General features: G+C 34.8%; 1 protein-coding gene and 2 long non-coding RNA genes across 4 annotated transcripts; 1 reads left to right on the top strand and 2 right to left on the bottom strand.

Annotated features, from left to right (window-relative positions):
• The first annotated feature begins 1,348 nt into the window (after window positions 1-1,348).
• Window positions 1,349-25,196, top strand: LOC127843851 (uncharacterized). 2 transcript variants are annotated; one of them, XM_052373715.1, is made up of 9 exons: window positions 1,349-1,569; window positions 18,795-18,890; window positions 19,836-19,939; window positions 20,639-20,710; window positions 21,313-21,584; window positions 21,739-21,953; window positions 22,872-23,058; window positions 23,393-23,590; window positions 24,619-25,196. In XM_052373715.1, the coding sequence occupies exons 2-9, from the start codon at window positions 18,882-18,884 to the stop codon at window positions 24,861-24,863; spliced, it is 1,302 nt and encodes a 433-aa protein (XP_052229675.1). In that variant the 5' UTR covers window positions 1,349-1,569; window positions 18,795-18,881; the 3' UTR covers window positions 24,864-25,196. The 2 variants fall into 2 exon arrangements, with proteins under 2 accessions (XP_052229675.1, XP_052229676.1); XM_052373716.1 differs by lacking the exons at window positions 18,795-18,890; window positions 19,836-19,939 and having other exon boundaries at window positions 1,350-1,569.
• LOC127843857 (uncharacterized) lies at window positions 15,349-16,019 on the bottom strand. Its single transcript, XR_008032381.1, has 3 exons — window positions 15,934-16,019; window positions 15,699-15,719; window positions 15,349-15,510 (listed from the first exon to the last, which is right to left on the bottom strand). It is a non-coding gene; the product is annotated as an uncharacterized LOC127843857 (long non-coding RNA).
• LOC127843856 (uncharacterized) lies at window positions 16,519-17,332 on the bottom strand. Its single transcript, XR_008032380.1, has 3 exons — window positions 17,231-17,332; window positions 16,807-16,952; window positions 16,519-16,650 (listed from the first exon to the last, which is right to left on the bottom strand). It is a non-coding gene; the product is annotated as an uncharacterized LOC127843856 (long non-coding RNA).
• Window positions 25,197-26,748: the final 1,552 nt, after the last annotated feature.

Raw genomic sequence — 26,748 nt, 5'->3', positions numbered from 1 at the left:
CAGGGTACTATTGGCATATCCTTCTTTACTTTTTCTGGTATTTACGTGGAATGATGACAATTGGTTAACAATAAAATACATGTACCAAAACAGGTTAACTAGTTATGGATTTGACATGCCTAATTAATATATTTATTAACCAGGTTTTCCGAAGGAAAAAACTGGTTATTAGATTGGCGAATGCGGGCGGGCTGGCTGGCTGGCGGGCTGGCGGGCTGGCGGAATAAGCTTGTCCGGGCCATAACTATGTCGTTCATTGTCAGATTTTAAAATCATTTGGCACATTTGTTCACCATCATTGGACGGTGTGTCGCGCGAAATAATTACGTCGATATCTCCAAGGTCAAGGTCACACTTTGAGTTCAAAGGTCAAAAATGGCCATAAATTAGCTTGTCCGAGCCATAACTATGTCGTTCATCGTCAGATTTTAAAATCATTTGGCACATTTGTTCACCATCATTGGACGGTGTGTCGCGCGAAATAATTACGTCGATATCTCCAAGGTCAAGGTCACACTTTGAGTTCAAAGATCAAAAATGGCCATAATGAGCTTGTCCTGGCCATAACTATGTCATTCATTGTGAGATTTTAAAATCATTTGGCACATTTGTTCACCATCATGGGACGGTGTGTCCCACGAAAGAATCACGTCAATATCTCCAATGTCAAGGTCGCCACGACTAAAATAGATTTTAAAAAAAAAATACAAAGGGGTGTTAATTTTTTTTGGTCATTTCAAAAGTTCAGTTTGAGTTTTCTCCCTTTATCAGATTTTTTTTTCACAATGAAAACCCTGGTTTTGTGACAATTTTGTCCCTTGTTTTTACATAGAATATAAAATAAACATCTTCTATACGCCTTTTATCTGATAGCAAAAAGCTATGTTATATACTGGTATAAATCCTAGATAGGTAGTAATTATTATTGGTGCTGTTAAAGAGAGATATGTGTGGTTAAAATTTTAAGCCACACATTTCCGCTGAAGCAGCAAAAGGCCATATAATAAATCATTATTGAATTAATATGTAATTACTATCATGTTTATATGTTTGCAATTTATAATAGCATCATGCAAATGTCGCTATTACATATTACTGTCATTCAAAGCCAATTATTTATCTTCAGATGGGGCTTTGTCGTCCACGGTGGGATTGATGGATACTCGAGACGTGTGTCTTCCTGAAAGTATCCACCAACAACCGTGCAACCACGATGACGAAAGCCTTCATAAATGGTACTAGGCCGAGTATGGTGTACCTTCCAGAGTGAGATCGGATAAAGGTCTGGAAACACAGGAGTTGGAGCCTTCATGATATCCTATCGAGGCCCTGGTCGTGGATCCTTCATTACTGGGAAGAGCGTCCAAAACCAGAGGATCGAGCGGCTCTGGAGGGACATGTATTCTGCATGTACCAATGTGTTCCACCAGCTCTTCCAACATCTAGAGGAGACGGGTCGCTTGGACCTGAGCTCCGAAGTACACATGTGGTGCTTACACCTGGTGTATGTTCCACTCATTCAGCGGGCCTTAGACCGCTTCCGTGACGGATGGAACTGCCACAGACTGAGTGAGGAGAGGGGCAGAACACCCACCCAGCTTTATCTGCAGAGCATGATAGAGCATGCAGGACGTGGTCATCGAGGGGTTGATGACATGTTCTTTGAACCTCAGGAGGAACAACTGAGTGTCTCAGAGGAAGACTATGGAGTAGATGAGGAAGCTCCTGTAGCCTCAGCAAATGACGATGAGCTACAGTGGTCCTCTGTTACAACACCCATTGACCATGAACAAATGGCAGAACTAACTAATAGAATAAGACCCTTGGATTCAGAGGATGGTTTGGCTGTTGACTTGTTTGAACAGGCCTGTGTCCTTTTGTTCGCAGGCATTAAACATATAATGACGTATACTGAACAGTTCTAAGTGGTCAATGGGTTTGTAACAGAGGACACCTCTGGCTTCGTCGTTTTCTAAGTTTCAGTAGCTTCCTCATCTACTCAGTTGTTCTTCCTGAGGTTCAAAGAACGTCATACCACCCTCGATGACCACGTCCCGCATGCTCTATCTTGCCCTGCGTGGTGAACAAGTTGTCATCCCCCCCCCCCAGAGGGTTAGGGGATACAAACTTGCAATCATATTCCCGCTTTCACACCTGTAAGCTATCATACACTTAGTGTTTGATTGATGTACCTAATGTATATTGTTATACATATGAACACCAGTATGAAGTTTCCTCAAAGGACTAATTTGTCGTACTTATTAGTAAAAAGTAAAAACATGTTGAATATTAAAGTTTTGTAGCGTTTAATTGAGGTTTAACTTAACATAATTTCTAAAAGAATTAGTTGTTGTTTTTGCATGGGAATGTTTAATTCCAATTTGTATACTCAATTGATGTAGATTGCAGAGAGAAAAAAAAAGATAACAAACACGATCCAAAGTGTGACTTACTTATCTGGTAGACATTCACAGATGGATGTAAATAAAAATGCTGAAAATGTGTTATCTATTCTGATTTTATCTGAAGAATCAGGAATATTAGTAAACGTTATGAATGTAATGTTTAATATTGTCTTCAATTAACTTTTGATATCTGGAATTTTATAGCTCCTAGCTTTTGATGTTTGAAAGTTTTCTGAATAAATGATTTAGTTTTGTTAAGCAATATGTATGTAAACGAGATTTCAAATTATAGATATTAACCGTGTTAGCTTGAGTGTAGGACATTAGCCCTCTTGGACATTAGCCCCTAGGACATAAGCCCCTCAGGACGCTAGCCCCATTAGCCCATAGGACTTTTTACCCTTTGTGTGTTAGCCCCTACCCATTTTTAAATATTTCTTAGGTATTAAATGTCATCTTTTTAAAATAAAATGCAATTAAAAGGTAGAAGATGCTAAAAATATCAGATTGACATATCTTTTATAAGATTTTTAGTAACAGAGCACTTAATTAATATGTATAAATAATCATGTTCTACTGTGAAATCGTGTTATTTTAAGAGTGATTAAAAATTAAGAAAAAGTTATTAAAGATTTTAGCAACTGGATAAAAAACAATAGTATTACATAATCTGTACTATATGTGTTGCATCAACTAATTCAAGTACATTATGAGGTTAATTGGTATTACAGTTTACTATTTTATTATTGGTGCCGAATATCCAAGGTTGAAAGTATCTATTGTCTTCCCTGCCAAATTGATAGCAGATGGCTGACTTACGTATAATGTGTGTTCCTTGCGATACTGTAAATACATGCTTTCTATGTGTTTATTTGTACTTGAATTGTTTATATTTCATGTTTTCTATGTGTTTTATATGTGTTTCTGCAGAAACAGTAATATATCTGATGTATGATTATGTTCCTTGGTATAATACAGAAACCATACGCAAACTATGTTTGCATGTTTGTTGGTTACTTTTACATACATTTTGTAATATGGGAAAATAAAGTATGATATGAGGCCTTAATGACGTTTTAAGTGTTAAGTCTAACCAGACTATGCTAGTGTTTGCTATTTACAACTGTAATGTATTTAGTGAAATACGAGCACATTGCTCGCTGTACATGCTTTTTGTATTACGATAAATAGATATGACATGTTGCCTTAAGCCCCTTGTATTATTATAGTTACAAGGCTATATTAGATTTGCTCTATACAACTAGTATTTTAGTGACCTAATTTGAAATTGTTAAATGCAGAATTGATTCTGATGTTTATGCTAATATCATACCATGTAACCGTTCTATCATATGAATAAATATGACAAAAACATCCATAATGTCTTACTCGTTAAAGCATAAGGTATTTTAAGATCTTACAATTAATGTATTATAACGTGTCATTATAACTCTAGTTTCCACAACATTTGTCTTTCGGTAAGACAAATATACGACAAGTGAATATATAGTGTTAAGTTTAGTCCAGATGTAGTGATAGCAGTTGCCAATGATATAAGTCTGACATTTTGGTTTCGGTAAGGCATATATATCTATGGCACTCTTAATGTTATTCTATAGATGATAAAATACCATCTGTGATAGATATTTAATTCATACAAGCTGAATGATTAAACTTTATTATCTCTTTGTAATTAAAGATTTCTCTGCGATTGGTTGTTTTACTTGTTTTTCGTAATAGTAAAATCGAACTAAATTATAAACATATCCGGTAGATGCACATGTGAAGAGGCAGATGTAAAAAAACCTTTAATGCAGGAAAAAGTGGTGTAATATAGCATATTTATGTTAATGTGTGTATATGAGTACTCTTTTGTCATTGTTTGTGAAATCGTCGTGTATGTTTCGAATACAGCCTCAAAAGGCTTCTTTAAACAACACGCTATCATGGTTATATGATGATATTTGATAGCACGAAACAAATTAGGATAAATATATGCTACATTTTTAAAAGCCAATTTCTATGTTTTCTACTTTATTTATAGAATATCATCCAGTGATCGTTACAAGACTAAAGTAAATAAAGGCAGCCTTACTACCCGAATTTATTAATTAAAATAAAACTCTAAGATGAGATGAGAACATATTGTATTATAGTTGTATTGTATTATAGTTTGTATTATTGGCTAAATGATTAGAATACGTTCCATAAATATCTTGCATGTATGTTTTTGAAATATTGTTCTTAAAGCGATCTTCTCCAAATGTTGGAAACATACAACTGCAACTTTTGTTAAATTTTTGTATTCTTGTATGCACTGTTCGCCAATACTTGTATTGTATATATGTCCTCGTGGGCTTAAATGCCTTATTGGATTGAAATAAACTGTCTTGTCTTGTATTGGTGTTTGTTGAAAAATGATTATGCATTTAACATCATTATGCATTCACACCTTTATTAATGGTTGTATGTGTAAGCACATGTAATTACTTATAATCTATTTAAAAAAAGGCATCAAAGAGTGTTTTTTTTATTTGGGGGGGGGGGCAATTATTCAAGATCATAATACTATTGCAAAAAATTAAAACAGTAAAGAAATTGTAAAAAACACAAAAAAATACGTGTTGTACAAGCTATATATTGGAAAGAATATATATAAGACTTCAACATTTTATAATAATTGTATGTATTTACATATGAAATGAAAATGGAATAAAAAACTTCCTTTAAAATAAGTTATGAACGTTTAAAAACACCTGGGGGCTAACGTCCTAGTGCACACTTTTGAAGGGGCTAATGTCCCAGACGGCTTATGTCCGTAACCCGTTAGTTTTCGGTCGCTTGTCTTCAGTACAAGGATATTGATGGAGACAATCGCAGATTTCTGCAGTATTTTATCACATACTTGTATACAGATTAAAATACATAGTATGCATTTTTAAATTATGTTGAGAATAAACGTGTATTACATGTAAAACTGTTTTCTCGTGATTCTTGAAAATGAAAGATCCCCAATCATCAGATAGAGCAAACTTCTTTTTATTTATTTATTCATTCATCTATTTATTTATTAACTATTTTAAACAGTTACCATTATTGCTTTGGTGACAACTAACAAATCGATGGCATGTTGTTTTTACAATAATCTACAGTTGACAGGAGCCTGTTGGTAGGAAAGGGGCTTCGCGACCTCCTGAAGAAAAAGGGTGCAGATAATTATCCACGAACATTCATGACATGCTGTTGTTATAGCTCATAATTCGACACTATAAATGCAGTGGTCCTATCCAATTAGTCAATACAATTTTCTCGATACCAATTAAGACACATTTGTTCACCCATCTGATTGGAAACCTATTGGCGAAAGTTTGCGTGATAATAACGCGTTACATGTTATATCTTGTTTTCTGTTATATTCGACATTGAATTTGGATTAGAGTTTGAAGGTAAGCTATAATTCTTACAAAAAAATTGTTTACGCACACACAATTTAATGCATTAATGTATCTCGGCTATATCCGTAAACATTTCACAATTACGATTGAAATTGAAATTACGTGCGTAACCAATTTTAACGAAATAATTATGTTTGATTGGCTTATTCATACCCGCATCACGCAAACAATAATTTAAGTTTTTGAATATACATTAAGATCTATCAATATAGATTTCTTTATTAATAGTCCGTTGATATACTAGATCGTTTTCCAATAATGTTTAAGTTCGACAATAAAAAAAGTGCATAACCAATTTTTACTCGCAACACGGAGCGATTGTCACACTGATGTTGTTTATTGAAATTGGCCAAACATGTATCTTTATTGAACAGTTTGACAATTCTTAAGGTATAAGAAATTGCATAAAATGACGTTATTTGTTGTTTATACGCCCATTGTCAATTTAGGAAACATTTTTATTTTAAAAGTAGTTAACAAACCAACTTATAGTTTTCAACCAATTGAAACTTTAAACTTTAAATGATGAAAAAAACGGATATGGGTACATTGTGTTTGCTATCAGTAAAACATGACAGTCACTACAAAATTGTAATATATAATATACTCTGTAAGATCATTTCAAATTAAAACTACAAAATTGACAGCTATTCAAAGATATATTATTCAGTTGAGTGAAGGAATGATATATTATAATAACCATGATTTTTCCGTATTTTATATCCGTAAAGTTTAAATAAAGTTTTTCCGTATGACTTTGCCTTTTAAGGAATAATTCATCATAAAAGTTATAATAAATATATGAGCCTTGTTCTGAGAAAACTGGGCTTAATGCATGTGCGTAAAAAGTTATCCCAGATTACCATGTGCAGTCCACACAGGCTTATAAGGTACGACATTGTCCGCCTAAATTAGATTTTCTGTAAGGATTGACTTTATTGAAACTAAAAATATCATACAAGCGCAGACTGCACAGGCTAATCAGGGATGACACTTTACGCACATGCATTAAGCCCAATTTTCTCTGAACGCGGCTCATATATAAAATAAACGAAGGATGGCTGCATGTCATGTATAGTCATGTATAGTGTACTTGTAAGACATACAGATTCTTCGAAACCATCGATGTCATTACGATCAGTCTATTAGTATCTCATTTAGAGTGAAATAATTTGAAGTTCATGAGTGCAGAGAATGGTTCATATTTTGGTAAAAGGAATCGTACTACTTTTTAACGTATCAAAAAAGATAGCATGCATTGCAGAAAGTACTTTTTAGAACAAAAAATATCAAAGAATGACTGACTTGCCTTTCTCTAGAAGTAAAATTGTTTTAAAAGTCTGAACAAGACCACTTGACAGGCATGTGGAAAATGACATCATGATAAAACTACGCGTGCTAAATACTTCTATCTTCTATTGGTAACATGTATAACAAAAAAGCATTGTATGATGAAACGATCGCAAAGTTCGTTCGTATACGCCTTATTAGACTATATGACGCTGAATACAGACTGTTAGTACATTATTGGTAAGAATGTTACAACTCTTTTACAATCAGAATTAACAGTTGACATGTTTACAAGTAAAGTACACATCATTCTACAAAACATGTACATAATACATATTAAAGGGTCCGTCCAACAGATTTTGGCATGTATTGAAGCTTGACATGAAATGATTTATATTGAGGAATTTAAACTTTTAAACTAAAAATCTCCAGTTAAAAACCAACACAAGAATTCAAGTTAAAAAAGGAAAATAATAAATAAGCCTCAACAGGTCTCGAACCACTGACCTATGGAGTCCTTGAGTAAAAAGACTAGGCCACTCGGCCATCAATGCTCATGCTCAGAGTAGATGTATTTTTGCCAATATAAGCAATCATCGTAGTATCCCAAAATAACACGACAACAGAACTTAACAATTAATTCAATCGTTTCGTTTCGTTTCATATCACCAAAAGATGCATATAGTAGATTTTTAAGAGCATGGTAAATGGTTTCCCCGAAAAGTAATAATAGAAAATGTTGGTTTTCAGATATCATAAGTTACATCAATTTAACATTTTTCTTTTGTTTTCGGGTTGTAAATTGCCCTGAGTAATTTTAATAGAATTCAAGATCTGTGATGAAACTCATCTCGCTACAGACAGAACATTTTCTAAGATCTATAGGGGTTGGAGTAAGATGTGACTTCATGCCACTATCCAAATGTATCCAATGTGACGACAGAAGCCATAATTAGGTTGCTGGTTCAATCTCTACTAGATCCTGCTTATGATATCCATGCAATTGAGGTTAAAGAAATGAGTTATTGTTCCTCAAAATATGCAAAGTTGCTAACCTTCGGATGTTCGTTCAATTTAAATTTTCAATTCTTCAGTGGAAAGCGAGATGGCAAACTCCGTTGATTCGGATTTAGATGAGTTCCGGATTCCGAACACACCGAGAAATGCCGGTAAATGTTGATTCGTTTCTGTTTTCGATGTTCATTATTGTAATCTGATTTTGTAAAAGCGCACAACGCAACCTCTTCATACTTCGCGTTCATATGTTAACTGTTATTTACTTACATATATGGATCATTCTGCGAATTTAAATATACTTAAAGCTCCATATATCCAAATCTACCATAAGACATGTGATAATTTCAAATACCCGGGTACAATTTATGTCAGACTTCAGCTGGTTGTTATTTGTTTACCAATGAATTTAACGAGTATGAAAAACATTAATCACGTACTATCATTTAAAACGACAATATCAATGACTTAAGTGATGTCTAATTAACAAAAATATATTTTCTAAATAAATATGTTGTTTGAAAGTTGATTTTCATGCTTTATAATCGATTATTTAAAGCGGACATATTTAGACGACATATCAACGCAGCCATGGCCGAGACGACAGCATTTGCAGACGATGTAACGGCGTTACGACACGGCGAGGAGCTGGTGTCGAGACTGCCAACTCTTGCGTACTACGCGAGAACCACCCCGACAGAAACCATTCGACGAAGGAGGGGAATAATAAACCGGGTCGATGTTGGCGACAGAAGGCGGACAACAACAATCAAAGTCCGATTTACGGCCCTTGACAGACCAGATTACAGGTCTACTGCTGGGATTGACATGGGCAAGCTCTTAACCAAGGGCTTGGGTAAGCTTATTTCACAAAAGCAAACCGTCATGTTATACAACTAAGTTATCACATGTAATGTAAAATGCCTGACCAGAGTAGGGCGTATAAAGAAAAGAATTACAGATTACTGCCCATCATTTTGAAATATATCACATGAGACTTACAAAAAAATAATTGCGAGGCATTTAAATCTTGAACGGTCGAGAAATAAAATTATCATTGTTCTTGACTTTCTGTGCAATACATGTGATTGAATTGAAATAATACCGCTAAAATTATGAAATGTTCTATAGATGACGTCATTGAACTGTAAAAAGAGTATTTTTTCATATGAAATTGTCTGTTTTGCGTATTTGTTCGTATGAAATTGTCTGTTTGTTAAAATTGATCCATTTGTAGATAAATTGTTGGCTTGATAGCTGATCCCTAATAGCCCCATACATTGTTTGACATAAACACTACTGACCTGATAAATATAAATATAAATAAATAATATATAATATATGTATATAATATATATATTATAAAACGAAGTCGCTTCTAGCCGTTTATAAATTAAAACTCTTTGATTAAATTCGCCGTAGCTTTCGACCTCTCGGTCTTCTTCAGCGGCATTTATTTGTGAAGCATATCATGTTTAAGTGACGTTATATTGTTAGACGTTTTAATTACTTTAGGGAGGCGATCGGAGTGCACTGTCATTTTGCCGTTGGCCACAACGTATGACGACCTGAAGAGGAAGGCAACAGAGCTGTTCCCTGTACTGAACGGGATTGCCTTCGACTTAGTAGAGGGGAAACGGGGCAATAAGTTGTTGCCTTTGGATGCCAGTACAACACGTGGTGCGATAAGAAGCAGCAACCGAGGAGCAGAGTTCGCCCGTCTATGGGTTTTGCCAGAGACATACATTATATCGGCAGAGGTAAGCATAATTATCAGCATAACATACATACGGCCGTTTTATCAATATTAGGATGGACATGCACTGCACATTGTCTTTTTTCTTTTAAACAACAGAACGCGACCATGTGGCCAGGTGACAGGACTGAGCCGTCGATGGGCACCAGCCGCATTCCGGACATGGACACCTCGCCTACGTTGGGCGCTTCGTCTTCGCCAGTGGCAACCACCCCGATTGAAGCCGAAGACCGAATAGAGGATGGAGTCAGTTTTTTCCTCCGGGTAGACGAACCTTCAGAGGTAAACCATGCTCAATACCAAATAATATCTTTTTTTTTAAATAATAGTCCATTCCTATAAATCGTTCAATCTGCATACATTCATAATTTTAATTAGATCTTTGTGAAAACATACGAATTTGAACAGAAATTCCAAATATATTGTTACCCACATGGTTAAAAAGATTTTTTTTTATGTATTATTGGTCGAGGAGTTAAATATTGCGAGCTGATGTAATATGAATTCTTTAAATATATTTTTAAATGTTAATATTGCATTATTAAAGCGAAATACATAAAATTAAAATACATATTAAAGACTGAGTATGGCATCTCAACTTTGAGTTTCATGAGATGTCCACGATAGCAATTATTAAGCGCTATTGGTTAAATTCTATAAAACCTAATCTTCAATGATGAGTGACCAGTAGCAAGGCCCTTATTTGAAAGAATTATCTTGAAGTTTGAGACGCACACACACACACACACACACACACACACACACACACACACACACACACACACACACGCACACGCACACGCACAAACACACACACACACACACACACACACACACACACACACACACACACACACACACACACACACACACACACACACACACACACACACACACACACACACACACACACACACACACACACACACACATACTTGTAAAACCTTCCAACCGGGGAAATGTGTTCTAAACCTACCAACCGGGGACCACCATTTCCACATATTCTAGAAAGCTGAAAGTGATAAAGAACAGACAAGTTTCGAACCTAAAATACGATTTTGATATAAAAATTATGATAAATAGGGTAATAAATCAAAGAAAATTTTACATGCACACTGGGGAATTATGTGCGTACCAAATGAGGAACTTCGATGTGTGCCAACTGGGGAACGGTGTATACCAACAGGGGTACTAAGTGCGTACCAACTGTGGAACTTCAATGTGTACCAACAGGGGAATGGTGTATACCAACAGGGGAACTTAGTGCGTTCCAACTGTGGCACTTCAATGTGTTCCAACTGGGGAACGGTGTATACCAACAGGGGTACTATGTGCGTACCAACCGTGGAACTTTAATGTGTGCCAACAGGGGAATTGTGTTAACCAAGAGGGCAACTTAAGCGCGCTATCACCGTGGAACTTCAATAATGTCCAACGGGAAATTTGCGTTTACCAACAGGGGTAATTGTTCGTAATCATGGTACCGTTGTTAATAGGACAATGGCGTGCACGTTCATGGATAATATTTAAGTTAGTACAAAAATTGAAAAGAATATGTATGAAACAATATTTGAATTAAATATGTTTATCATATGACCTTATATAAGTTATGCAAAAATGCCTTTTTTGATTGACTCAAATATTATTCACATCAAAATAAGCATAAGAGACATAACGCAAATCAAACAATACATTTATGACTTCATCAGCTTTGAGCCGACTACAAGCATGCAAATGCTGCATTATACCATAACAATCATGGTGCAATCAATCAACAAATGAATACAATTCGTTCTTAAAACTAAAACATAATGTGTTTTTTTTCAGGCCACGCTATTTGTCAAACCGAATGAAGGAGAGGGGGAGGCGGCTTATTTGTTTAATTCCTTTTTTCATCAGAAAAAAGCATTCACGATTTTCACGTACTATGAAGTTTTTTATCCTAAAAGTAGAACTGCCCATATGCATGTAGATTGAGTAGTGTAAATTTACTTTGTCCTTACTCTGACATTATAAAATAACTCATGCATTTAATCCCCTGAAACAGGTAAACATCAGAAAATTCATTCACACGCATGGCAACTTCCACTTCACTTAAATTGTCTTAAATACATTTATTGCATTTTCAAAAATAATAAAATCTGTTACTTTAAACAATCATGAACGTTTCACAACGAATGTGGCGAGGCCTGAGAAACTAAATAGTTTAGTAAACTAGCAAAATGACTTGATAACAATGCATTTTGATGCGCCAGTGACTTAGTCTACGGCGGTAGGTCAATCTGAATAATGATCAGTATTTATTGTTAAAATATATGTATTCCAATTCTACAACTGTGATACCATTACACATGTGCTGTATTAAAAAAATACAGTATGTATGCACTTGTTTGAGTAGAGAATGCCAAAAACGGGTTAACGTTAATAATGAACTTACATTTAATTCTACCTGTCGAAATAACAGATTATATTTTAAGGAAAATAGTCACTGGCAATCGCTTTGTTTTCCCTTGCAAACCAAACACCTTTTTTAAGATTTGAATTCACGTATTTTGTTCAAACTACCTTTATGTAAACCAACTTATGTACCTAATTTTTGCATAAAATATAATAGAAAGAGTGTATTTTAAGCACTGAAAAGTTATGCCGATGTGTCATCCATATATTATTTGTTGAAAACAATATAAAAGTTATCATTAATATTGTTATACACGTATAATTACCGCTGACTTTGACAGCATTATCATTATATAAAAACACTAATAATTAAATATGAACCAAAGCAAACACTTATCAAACACGTAGTTTAATATTATTTTAAATCACTTACATTATAGTATATATACTTACTGGGAGTGCACATGTGGATCAATTGTTAGTGTCTTGTTGGTGCCAACTTAAAAATAATATTACCAACAGGAAAAAACAGTGTGACTCAATTCTGAATATTCAGCACCAAACCGAACAAGATCAATTTCGCATACATGTCAAAACACTTAATTGCATTCCAGATGGCAGATAACATGGTTAACATAATGATTAATCACTTAAAACAGCCGACATTATAGCATCATATCGCAAAGTCTATAAACATGATTAATTATTAGCTTTGTGCATGCATTTACATATCACATATAAATATATGTTTCAAATATGTACAGCTTGTTCAAGTGTGTGTATATGAAGAGTATTCGAAAAAACAAGTAAATAGCTTGTGTTAGAATGCATAAAAGAGGTCAGTCGCAAACGCGATAAATTGTTTTAACAATATCTTAGTCTGGGAAATGGGTATGTTAATTGATCTTTAACCATAAATGAGACAAAAACATAACCAAATCTGGCATCTTAGTAATTTTCATCGTCGTTGAATTATAAACTTCAATTAAAAACATGGGAAACAATGCATAACTCCTCGCGAATTTTTGTAGATCAAGCAATTTTGATATGAAAAACATATAAACATACCAATTATATACACAAAGCAAATATGTGAATTGAAAGCTAATGAGAATATCTACACGCAAAACAAATGCACAAAAATCTGTGTAGGAAATTATTGTAATATTTAACAACTATTTAATCAATTCTAGTGCGATATTTACGCAATAATTTACATTTTGGTTAATGTTTACTTTAAAATAACTCTTAAGTACTCAACTTCCAGTATGACACATGTCATTCAAAACAAATTTTGTAAAATTGACAAAACATTCATTTGTATTCTTCATATTGTAGCAGTAGTTTAGCAGTAGTTTTTTTAATGTTATTTACATTTAATTTATTACATATAAAAGTGTTTGTTTGTTATGCTTGAACAAAATGTTTGTTTCCATTTATCCGACTGAATTTTTTTGTGCCTTCTCTGAACGTTTAGCCTTCTAGATTGATTTGTTATCATGTTTGCTATATTCATTCATATTCACCAAGTTTAGGGTAAAAAAAAATGGTATAGTGAGTAACTCGTAGAAACTCGTAATAGAAAGTACAAAGAAACACTCTTTGGCCGAGCTATATACCATTCCTAATTTGTTCGGCGATATGATTATGAACAAATATCGTTTTTGACTGAACCGTATTAATAAAACATTCAAATACAATAAGCACACATATATCGTTTTCGAAAAGAGTATATAGAACAAGAAAACACAAAAAAAATGTGGCAACTTCATCCTTTAACGTATTCTCCTAAACGTGCATTATATGTGTTATATTTTTTTAAGTTAAAAGTCCCCGTCGCTTTTTTGTTTTAATTAAATTTCTGCAAAAGTCTTTGACATTTTTCCAACTTCTGTTGTGAAGGTCATTCTCACTTTCAATACATGCAAGTATTTCTTTTTTCCCTGGTAATTTACCCATTATCAAAAAACGATCAAAGTGTCTGTGAACAGCTCCTTTTTCGTTTTCACTCCATTGCGTTTTGGCTGCTTGTTTTGTTCTGGTAATTGAAGTACCCTTTTCTGTACATGGATAATAAATCACCATATGACGTCGCTAACTGCCATGTGTCAGATATTCATATTGAATATATATATATATATATACTTCAGTACAATTTTTCATAGCAAAATTACGACAAAAGCGTCCAGGTACTTACGGCACCTGATAATGACATCGATGTCACACGACAAATTTGGAAACATTATTTTGCCTAATGAATCAAACAATTACTTTTTTAAAGATTGGCTGAATACACCGACGTAGCATGTCATAACATATACCAGGTTGTTCCAAACATGTTATCAAAGTTCGAAAAAGTATACAATGAATATTTTTTACAGATACTAATAAGACAAAATGTATGCACGGTTAAATGAAAGATATTGTACTTCTCTGGACAAATGTGTTGGAAGAAAAAAGAACTGGTTAACGGACTGTGGTTCACGGTAAATCCTGTATGTATTGTGCGGTGGTGGGTATAACATGAAGTATCTTTTCTTACCCATGTCAGAATGTATCGTATAGCAAAATATCGAGAAGACGCTATTGTTTTTTTTTGTCGTTAAGATAAAATATCAACCAATGTCCATATGTAACACGCAAGTTAAATTTCCTAATGTCTTAGAGTTTCATACACAGTAATTGCCAGCGTATAAGTCTTATACTGAAAATTAAAATTAATGATATTACACTTCTTGGATAAGCGATAATTATCGTTTTTGTGATTATGATGAATTCGATGTTTATAGACTACAGTGGTTGATACACATGCTCACCAGTTTCATTGACAGGTGTAAATTCTAAATTCTTTGTGTATATGAAGATTTTGAAAGACAAGTAGTTCATAGTCACTACAACTGGTAAACAATATTTTATTCTTTTAAAATTCGCATAACGTGTGCTATAACATGTTAATATAATGATCATCGACGTACAAATACCAATTAGCATCACCCGGAATAAATATTTGCACAATATAATTTAAGGCAAAATTACGTCCATTTCACTTAAGACTAAACCAAACCAGAAATTACGCCTTAGTAGCTTCGACATAGTGAAATATTACAAACCGTCTCATCGACTTCTTCCGTGTGTACGGATGTTGTTTGTCCTGGTTCCTGGCTGTCCGTAGATCTAGTAGTCATTGTGTTGCCTATTCAAAATAACAATAAAAATGGTATAACACATAATTTAGTCAGAGTTAAAAAGTTCGTTATTCATGAAACCATTTAGTACAACACATTGGCATTAATTTCTTGTACAACAATTACAATAATTTCATGATGTTCATAATATGTATTTAGGCATGTGTAGTAATAGCAAATTCACTGTGAAACATACCCTTTTTTGTTCCGTACATTTCTGAAAATGCAAAAAAACAAATACACATTATCAGACAGAACGCATTTCAAGTAGAGCTTGACGACGTTCAATGATAAACCATTTTAATTCACGGCTAAAAGGTATTTAACCAGAAAATACACCTTAGTAAGGCAAAATTACGCTCATTTCACTGAAGACAAAACCAACCAGAAAATACGCCTTTGTAGCTTCGACCTTGCGAAATATTACAAACCGTCTCATTGACTTCTTCCGTGTGTATGGATGTTGTTTGTCCTGGTTCCTGGCTGTCCGTAGATCTAGTAGTCATTGTGTTGCCTATTCAAAATAACAATAAAAATTGGTATTCCACATAATCTAGTCAGTGTTAGAAAGTTCGTTAGTTATGAAACCATTAAGTACAACGCATTTGTATTAATGCATGTGTATTAATAACAAATCACTGTGAAACATACCCATTTTTTGCTCCGTCCATTTCTGACAATTCAAATAACAAATTCACATTATCAGACAGACCGCATTAAAGTAGAGCTTGACGACATTTAATGATTAAACATTTTAATTCACGGCAAAAAGATATTTGAATATCTGTATTTAAAATGAATAACTCATGAATGAACATGAATGTTATCATAAAACTGATTGGCTATATTTATAAAAATAATAATTCAAAAGACATTTAAAGCTAATTTAAAATGTGATAAATATCAGTGATAAATCCATCACAAATGCCATCTTTACAATAGAATGTACCTTTCTCCATGAAAGTGTTGGTACTCCATAATCATATCAGAGTTCCTCGCCAATTGCAATGTCTCTTTCGGCGAAAGTGCATAGATGGGGAGCTTGGTTGACTTCAACTATTTTCATTACACAATTTTGTTTTGCGTCTCCATTTTCGGCATCATTTATCATTCGACCCTCATGAAATATATCGTTGGTAGCGTCAATGCTGAATAAGACATTTGAATAAACACTTCTGGTGCTTTAAACTAAAATAACGCTCATGCCATATTTAATTATTATGGTGAAAAAACTAAAGATAATTCTTCTTCTAATGGCGTGATGTAAACGTTTGAGTTGCAAAGTAAAGATAATTTGTAGTTACCAGCAAGATTTGTCTCTGTATTTAAAAAAGTAAATGAAGCTGCCTTGACTCTCCTTTTCATACTCCTTTTCTAATTGCCGTGCATGTTTTACTCGTGTTATCAGATCCCCTTTGCATTCGAGAAGAAAGTCTCCTTTTTTAAAAGGCTTAGTGGCAGAGACTTCTTCGCCTGAAATATTTATATTTGTAGACATTTTATATTAATAATCATTTTGGTCATATAATTGAAGGCTAGATATAGGCGCCAATAGTGTTGTATTCATAAATAATCAATAAATCTTTATGCTACTTCCATACTTCTGCCCAGTATTAAGTAACCCAATAGTCCATGTTTGTTTTCTTCTTTTTAATGGAAAGGGGCTACGATGTTCTTTTATAATTTCTAAACGACTTTAAACATAACCATATACAAAAATATTTGTACCTATGACATCATTGACGGTTTTTACTTCAAAACCTGGTGGATCAACGTAATTCTGGCAGTACGTTCTTGCGAGATCAAGGGGACTTGGAGCCTTTGGCTAATAAATGTTAAAATGGAAATGTCGATGAGAAAAACAACAAGAGCTGTCAGCTCTTGTTTATAGATTGGGGTCATGTTGGTCAAGAAGTATGCAAAATATGAAAGCAGCATGTCAAGGAACAATTAAAATATTTGAGGTGGTACGCAAACTTTAACAAAGAATTATTAATAATATGCATATTCTAAGTGGAAAAAGGGGCCATAATTCTTACAAAATGTTGTTTACAGTAGTCTGCTCTTGTTTATAGATTGGGGTCATGTTGGTAAAGAAGTATGCTAAATATAAAAGCAATATGTCAAGAGATATGGACAATATTTGAGGTGGTACGCAAACTTTAACATTCCAACGCTCACGCTAACGCCGACGCCGGGGTGAGTAGGATAGCTCCAATATATATATATAACTAACGAAAAACTACCTAGAGCTCTACTTTGTTTAACGTATATTTATAAAATATATTCGTGAAATATGCACCGTAAAACAAGCTTTGTAATCAAATGATATTTATATAAATCGATCTTTAAAATTCGTCTTCCAGTATACTTTAACGTTTACATAAAAACGCTTTTTAATAGTAATTGAAAGTTGAAAACATAATTAAAAAACTTTCCTTAGTTTAATGCGTTTGTTCGCTCGAAACTCCATTTTTTCAACTTACTTTCACTAAATGATATAAATACCGAGTGTATGATATTTTAACAGCGCAACCGGGGAACTGTTATAAGCCTGGATACACACTCGATTGTAATTTGGTGAAGATTTGTGTATATTTTGTGCATGCCACAAACCCGCTAATCGGGGAAGGCGTTGGATTTCTAATTAAAATTGACAGTTTGGTATTTTATACACGTAGATTAGATATTTGCGCCTAAAACCAACCGGGGAATTCCCCGGTTGGTAGGTGTTCCCCGGTTTGTTGGTGTGTATTCATACGATTTTCCCCGGTTTGTAGGTTTTACAAACTCACACACACACACACACCACACACACACACACACACACACACACACACACACACACACACACACACACACACACACACACACACACACACACACACACACACACACACACACACACACACACACACACACACACACACACACACACAACACACACACACACACACACACACACACACACACACACACACACACACACACACACACACACACACACACACACACACACACACACACACACACACACACACACACACACACACACACACACACACACACACACACACACACACACACACACACACACACACACACACACACACACACACACACACACACATGTGTGTACATGGACTTTATTTGATCTAAATGTGTATTTTCCAAGGGAAATTGATTAATTATTCCTTGGTGAAAATGGGCAAACAGGAGGCGTGTCTAGATACTTGTTAATCTAAAATTTAACCTCTTTGTAACTACGGAACATATACTTATTTTTCTTTAGACGACAGACGCAGCAGAACAGCAACAACCAACGGCTGTCACGCCGACGGCAACGTCAAGACCGCTACAATCAAATGCAGCCGCTCGAATGCAGCAGGTAACTTATTTTACGGTCTAATTATACTTGATAGACATGTAAAAATGCATGAATCTTGAAATATACATACATGGTATGGTAAATGTACGGGAACGCGGGGGGGGGGGGCGTAAAAGCAGGACGACGTCATGACACTGTATTAACATGTCTACTGAGGCTACCGTAATGCAGCTTATTAAATTAATATTTTCCGACTAACCTGATTCTATTCGAACTAGTTTGAACAATAAATTGATAATATTTTAGACATTGTCAAACATCATGATAGAAAAAGGCCAATAGTTGGGAGTCAGACTCCAGATATTTAAATAATACTGATAAAATTAGTTTGAAGCGATCCATTCCCCGCTGCTATGTTACAGTACAGTTTCGATGAGGTTCAAACACTATAGGTGTGTTATGTTGTATATTGATGCATAGTTCATACAACACACCGACTAGCATTAAAAAAGCGAAATTTTAGCCAATCTAAATAACACCTGGCAACTTGTTGTGTTACCAAGTAGTGCCGAATTCAGACTGTTATTTTAGCACATGTTGTCGGTAACGTCATAGAGGTCGCATGTAACTTTTAAAGTTGTTTCATCCGCTTTCAAATAGGCGATATTGTATATTATATAAAACTAATCAAAAGACGCTCCCCACCTTGACGTCCTGATGTTGCTTTAGTAACGCTTATTATACGTCTCAAATAATGTGTAAATACTGTGTAGAATTTGCATCATAAGCTTAGTCTGTAAGTATTAAATTACGTTGCAAAATGTTTATTTCCATTGTAAAAACGTTTATTTGTAGTGATAATACAATATAGGCGTAGTCCTCATTTAATTTTGGATCACCTCACGCATAGTTCAATTTCACTTAAAGATAGTTTTAATTAAAGAAAGCTTGGGTATTTTGATCAATTTACTTTTGACTCTCAGTGTATACATTTCTATACAACAGGCAACACAACAGCACCAGACTGTTCAGTCTACAGGGTTTGTCGACGCAGGGACGCCGACAGTTCAGTTCCGGGTCTCCACAAGGACGTTGATAGATGTGACTAGGTAAATGTTGTTGTTGTTTTTTACGATAAAAAAATGTGTTTTTTTTAACTTTTTTCCGGCCATTGGGTGAAATTTCGTGCCCAAGAGGAAGGGGGTCCCCCGTGTCCGAGATTGCTTTGTGAACAACTGTTTCTCTCTATGTATGAACATACTCCGGTGACGACGATCAGATTTTCATTGAAAGAAAGACTCCGGGAGGGACGTACGGTTATATTTGGATATCGGATTGGGATTAATTTTCAATAAATGATATCAGATGACTAACTGCAGCATGTGTCTTTCTCCACTTCAAACGAGCTTAATGTCGCGCTAAAACTGAACCTGTTAGAGCAAAGTAATACCCTAAGAAAACGAAGTCCTCTGTTATTTGAATTTTGTAGACATATGCATATTAAGTGGTTTATTTCTGGTTAAAATGAATTAAATTTAGAATCTAGATATACTCACAATTTCGGATTATTGTGTGTACTAGCCTTATAGAGAATATGAAAGCACCGTATCAATTAACATTTACATCATCTTGTCCATTAATTCTTTAACAAACCATCCGTGAGGGTTAACTATGAAATAACATTGTAACCATTGTTTTAAAAACCTGGTACCGTATTTTTAGATAAATAATACAATTATGCTACAGTGAAATCGCCAATAGAGTAAAAACAGTATTTTGCTGTGTTTTATTTTTTCCTTTCATTTAAGGGATGTTTCTCAACCAGAAGACGAATATGGAGACACTGAGGTACCTGAAATAAGAACGTCAACAAGTTCAGGGTAACTATAGTTGAAATGTTCAATAAAATAAAGGGATTTTAGCATGAATTCCTATTTATATAGAAGAGTGGCAAACTATCAGTAGCTTCGACCAATCTACCTCCTAACCTCAACCAAATTGAAATGAATGTGGAGATAACACCATACAGGAAAGACGCTGCCGCACTGCAAGAATTTGACATTCATAGGAGAATCTTTAACTGCACTGCATTAATACGACAGAAGCAATACCAAATCTGAATGATTGATATTATTTCAATGTTTATTTTTGGCAGCATTAATTTATATTAAATTAAGTTTAGATACACGTTATAAATATTGTTTAAATCATAAAGCCCTAAACATGGGCAAAACGAATGATACCTTATGATGCACTTACTCAGATATCCAAATAAATTGTGCAACTTGCATAATAATTATGCTTTCTATTATTACCAGAAGAAGTAAACACTTATTCAGAAGCCATAAATAATCGAATACATTAACCCCTGATCAGAACTATGGTGCTGTCTGATCTAGGTATATACCCATACTTTATGAGCATACGCCAACTTTAAAATCTAGAGAACCCATTTGTTCTAATTTTCATTTGCTTCTTTCAGACCTGTGACAACATCTGAAGAACTCACGCAGATGCTGCGCGAGCAAGCGAGGACATGCATCAGACAGACAGATGAAGATCCACTGACACTGGAGGTTCGCAGGAATTTTGTGCTGCGGGATGCTCTCCAGTATATAAGAGTTTCACAGGAGGACCTACACAGCCCCCTGCACATCCGCTTCCTGGGAGAACAAGGCATCGACCTGGGAGGGTTGAGAAGAGAATTTTGGACACTTTTTCTGTACCAGGTGTCTCATTCGACATTTATAACTGGTAAGAGTTAACATCTGCCGTTAGGTTTGAAAAACCTTTCCGTTTAGAGATGTCTTTTTTAAACATGCGTTCAACCTAGAAAATGTATGACATTGTATAATTTCTATAAAAACTTGGCTATGATTTGCAATTGATGCATTTTTTTATATTTCAGGACGACCGGGACGTCTGGCCTTCCAGAAGAATTTCATTGAACAACGTAAGCGGACATTCTACTATCTTGGGCAGTTAGTAGCACTGTCCGTCTTACAGGACGGTCCCGGTCTGCCGATTTTCTCGGATATAGTGACCGACTACATCCTGGACCGTGACCGTAGTGTAGTGAGCGAGGGGGATCTGCCAGAGCACCTTGCTCAGCTGATAGAACAGGTCAGTTTTGTTATATACACAATGTTAAACAAAATATTAAAGTTTTACAAACTCTGATATATTTTCGTTCTCATCAACATACAGCTTTCATACCTACTTGTTACCATAATTATCACAATTTAATAGATACTTAAGACCAGATGGAATTTTGGACAGAATTAAGTCCCCTTGTTGACACATATAATACTATCAAGCACTGACAATAGTCGAGCGCTCTTTATTCCTTACGTTTCTACATAATTATCTTCAAAATAAATGAAGAGTCTGATGAGAGTTGTCATTCTGCTTTAAGATGTACATCATAAAGTATTCATAAATTTTATTAAAGTCATGTTCATGCAATCAAATTGATAATTCAGCATAAAAAGGGTTAATGTCCCATCCTATAGACACCTTGGTTTGGACACTTGTGTCAATTTTTTCTTGCCTATTTGTTTGTTAGTTTTCTTGATCGGTTGTGTCTTTTTTGCTTTCTTGTGTATACGGTTGTATATTTGTTATGCTACTTTGCATGTCATGGTTGCAGAAGGATGTCTGAAATTGTGACGATATAGTAAATAGTTATATAACTGCATGCCTTATAACAGTCAGGATATGGTAGTGTGGCTCCCACTGCAGGGCCGCCTATGCTATCAGAACGGTCAAGGATAGGCTCGAAACCGGACATAGGTCTCCTTCCGAAGATTTAATTGTTTGGAGGTTAACTGCCAAGCATTATTCTGTTTGTGAATTTGTCTCATTTCTGTTCTATTTGGTCGGTTTGAGCAGGAGTGTCCATGTTCTAGTTTTGGATGTATTTACCGCTGCGCTTCCGGGTGGCACGGTTGTAATTGTTTAGTTGAAAACGTCCATGTGTAGTTACAATAATGTAAGTAAAGAATGGAAGCACTGTGTAATGTCGATCGTATGAACTTTCAGATGAAGGAGGCCGATAGTGACGCTGCAGCACAAACACTCTTCCAACAGATGTTTGATGAAGCTTGTACTGCTGGGTTTCTAATCCCATCCACCAGCTTCAACAAGAGCTTCATACCAGCCCTGGTTGGTGCCCTAGTCAATAACCTGGTTGAGAGCAGTCGGGTTGAGCTTGACCAGTTTGTCGATGGTAAGATATGTCTTTCAGCCTACTGCTAATTGAATTAATGCCGAACTCTTTAAAATAAGTCATACAAACAATGACACTTTCACCTATTTTGAAAAAACTGCTTAACCTTTTACTTTATCCTTCCCACATTTGACCCTTCTGCATCCATTGAAATTCCTCTTCGTGCGAAATTACTAAGTAGTAAAGAAGAATAGCGCCATCTTTTGCCGGAGGTCCCAGCCAGAGGCTGTGCTCCCCGCTGTGAAAAATAGCTCGTTGATTTGTAACTTTTTGATTTAGTAAATCGTATCAAGTTCAACACATTACTGATCAATGTTTTTAAATATATTCATAGGACTGAAGACTCATCAGGTCCTTGAGTTGCTGCGTTTGAGGCCTGATGATAGCTACTGCATATTCAGCGGCCGAACAAAACCGGTGACTGTAGAAGCAGTTCGCTTGCTTTTGCATTTCCGATATCGGACTGGGAATCATGCAGAAACTGATCAGCAGACAGCTCAAGGTTTTCTGACGTTCCTCCGAGCTACCAAAGGTAGATAATAAACGTTTACAGCGTAGATCATACGTATTATGTAACATTATGAACACATGGGATGACTGACACAGTGTGTCCAAATATTAACTTACAACGAAAAATCTTAACAAGGGGGTTTGTCGCGCAAAACGTTTTGTTATATATTTCTCTGCATAGAAATCGTATTGCAATATATATATATATATATATATATATATATATATATATATATATATATATATATATATATATATATATATATATATATATATATATATATATATATATATATATGTATATTGTGGCAACTAAAAGATATATTGTTGCAACTAACAGTATCATTATAAGCGCGAGTGCTTGCATTAATTGGTTATCATTGCAATAGCACATAATTTCATTCATTTCAGGCCTTGAAATGCAATAGAGCACCCATATTAATTTATATAATTATTTAAGTATGTTAATGTGTCAATGTTTTACATGCAAAATACCAGGGGATTCTGCCCTGTACGTGCTTAAGTCATTTCTATAAAGTTTTGCAATACTGCTAAACTGTATGACAATACGAGGCACAGCATTACAATTTAGTATAGCCAGTCTTATTGATTTGTCGGGATTTGTATAATCGTTGCCGGACTTATGTTTATTACATAAAGCTTAAACTTGCTACATATCTATGTTAAATTGAATGACACAATCTAATACTGTTTACAGACCAAAAATGTCCGCCAAAATTAGAAACGGACCACCAAAATAAACAATTTTTAACTGTTATGTGGTAGAAAGAAGTCAATTTTACCTACAGCATTACAATGAAGGGATTTAAATAAAGCATAATGGACTTTTGGTGTGAAACATTTATGATAGATTAAATGAATTCGTCCAAGTTTAAGAATCATATTGCCGACATTCTATATGTTTTATGCTATGTTGTTGATATATAATTATAGCTAATTCCAAAACGAAGTAAGCGCTCGTTTACGCATGTACACACACACAACTGGGAAACAATTATTGTACAAAACGCAATTTTATTTATATTTCAGGATCAACTGCATCTGTCAACGGGGTTAAGCTACAGCCGAATGACGTGCTGATGTGGCTGACGGGATCAGCGACAATGCCGGCAGTGGGCTTCCATAAAGTTATTGATGTGGAATTTGGGGACACGCTTCGGGTTAACACATGTGCCCTGGTGTTGACGCTGGCTGAAGTGCCACGCGAAGTTGAAGATGTTGTGCAACATTACTCCGAACTGCTCATCAATAGCCAGACATTTCAAGCGGAATAATTTCCCAAGATAGTTTAATACATCATGACTCATTAGGAAATTGTGTTATATTCCTTTTCATGGGTATATATGGAACGGTTTTCGGTAAAAATCATTCGTGGTGAATATTTACATTATGACTGATGTTAATTCTAATATGCTTCATGACAATTCCAAACATGCCGGTTGTCTATTCGTTTATACTTTATGATTGTGGCAACATTACATCATTGATGGTGAATATATACATTATTCCTGATGTTAATTCTAATATGCTTCATGAAAATTCGAACATGCTTGTTGTCTTTTCGGTTATACTTGATGATTGTTGCAACATGCTTGGTGACTTTCCAATGTTTGTGTGTTCATTATTCCTGTAACCAGTCATAATCGGATATGCCACTAAGCGTCATTAACAACGGCAGTTAGCAACAGACAGTAAACATAATGTAACTACGCAGAATGCAAGTGACAAAATTATGACAGCAGTTGGCGCACGTTTATCTTCCGTATGTTAAATAAATGAAAAAAGAGAAAACATACGATCCATTTTGACTACTTTACTGAAAAAGCTGAGTTAGTTCCCTTTGTTTAATAATCTCCATTAAGATTCATTATTTAAGCGTAACTTGCCCTCATCAATGTCGACATTATTAACTAGTTATATAATTTTCCGCCGAAAAACGTTGAATAAACTTCATTCAGATTTTTGAAAATAATGTCTATTTTTGCGTTAAAATCGCTTTGTATTTTGATTGATTTTGTCGATGGTATAAGATTTTGCTGCACAAAATTGGTAGCAGTTTGAAGGAAAACCACCCTTTTAATCAAATATGTAAACATTTTCAATGTGGCACTCTTCGTTTAGTCAAATTTGAGTTTAATGCTAGGGGTTCCACATTTTTCAAACTGAAGCCTCTACATGAACCTTAAACTAAATGCGTTTATAATTGCCATTAAGACCAGTAGGCCTGCACAAAAAAATACTGCCGTGAATGTTTTTTATATTTGTAAGTTGCAGTTGGTACTCAAGAAAATATACATGTATTTTATTCAGGACATAACGGAGCCGATGTGTTGGTGGAGCTGGATTTGACATCCGACGCACATATTTATGAATGAAACGCTTCATGAACGTTGACGTCGCTCTTGGTTACTAGAAAAATTCCCACGCACGGATTTCAACCGTCATTGTTGACGTGTGCCGGGAAAACAGGGCTTAATGTATTTTTTTTGTTCTGACAGCTCTATAATGTTTATATCAAAACTGTATGAAAAATGTCGGTGAACATTAATCCTGTGTTTATTTTTGAAAATATTGATGCGTTCATTAATTATGGCTCTAAAACGGAGTATTAATCCGCATATAAAAAACACCGGGCGTATTGCATATTAGTTCGGAGACATGAAACTATTCAAAAGAAAGAAATAAGAGGTTCAATTCTATATGTCAAGTCTCGCTGCGCACGATTACGCTCTTACTTCTCGTATATATTTGACTCTTATGAATCTTGGCAAATACCTTGTGTTTTAGTTTCCTTAATCTAAATTAAGTCATGCATCTATATGTACTTTAAGCAGCATAGCATGACTTCCAAATGACCGACTGCTCTTTCATATGTGAAAGAGATTGACACGAAATACCTACCCATCTATATTTAAGTTTATATGTGCATTTCAATTTTATAGTTTTATAGCCTTTTATGTGGTGCAATATAAGTGTACTCTAGTAAATTTGAAATTAAGTAATGGCATTCCTCTCAACATACATACAGAGTTCCAGATAACTTCTTCAGCAAAATCTTGGTTTACACTCAAGTAAACAATCCAGCCTTACAGTGTATTATTAATTCGTTTTTACCGGTAAGTATAATTTTTGGCACATCAGCATTTAGGTGTATAGTCT

This window comes from Dreissena polymorpha, chromosome 9, assembly GCF_020536995.1.
Source record: "Dreissena polymorpha isolate Duluth1 chromosome 9, UMN_Dpol_1.0, whole genome shotgun sequence".
NCBI classification, from domain to species: domain Eukaryota; kingdom Metazoa; phylum Mollusca; class Bivalvia; order Myida; family Dreissenidae; genus Dreissena; species Dreissena polymorpha.
Note: the sequence above shows the minus strand (reverse complement) of the source record. Positions and strands in the feature narration are given on the sequence as shown.

Excerpts from the sequence above, each read along its gene's own strand:
- LOC127843851 (XM_052373715.1), top strand. Across the intron at positions 20,711-21,312 it reads AGAACGTCAACAAGTTCAGG|ACCTGTGACAACATCTGAAG; the intron begins GTAACTATAGTT and ends TGCTTCTTTCAG. Across the intron at positions 21,954-22,871 it reads TTGCTCAGCTGATAGAACAG|ATGAAGGAGGCCGATAGTGA; the intron begins GTCAGTTTTGTT and ends ATGAACTTTCAG.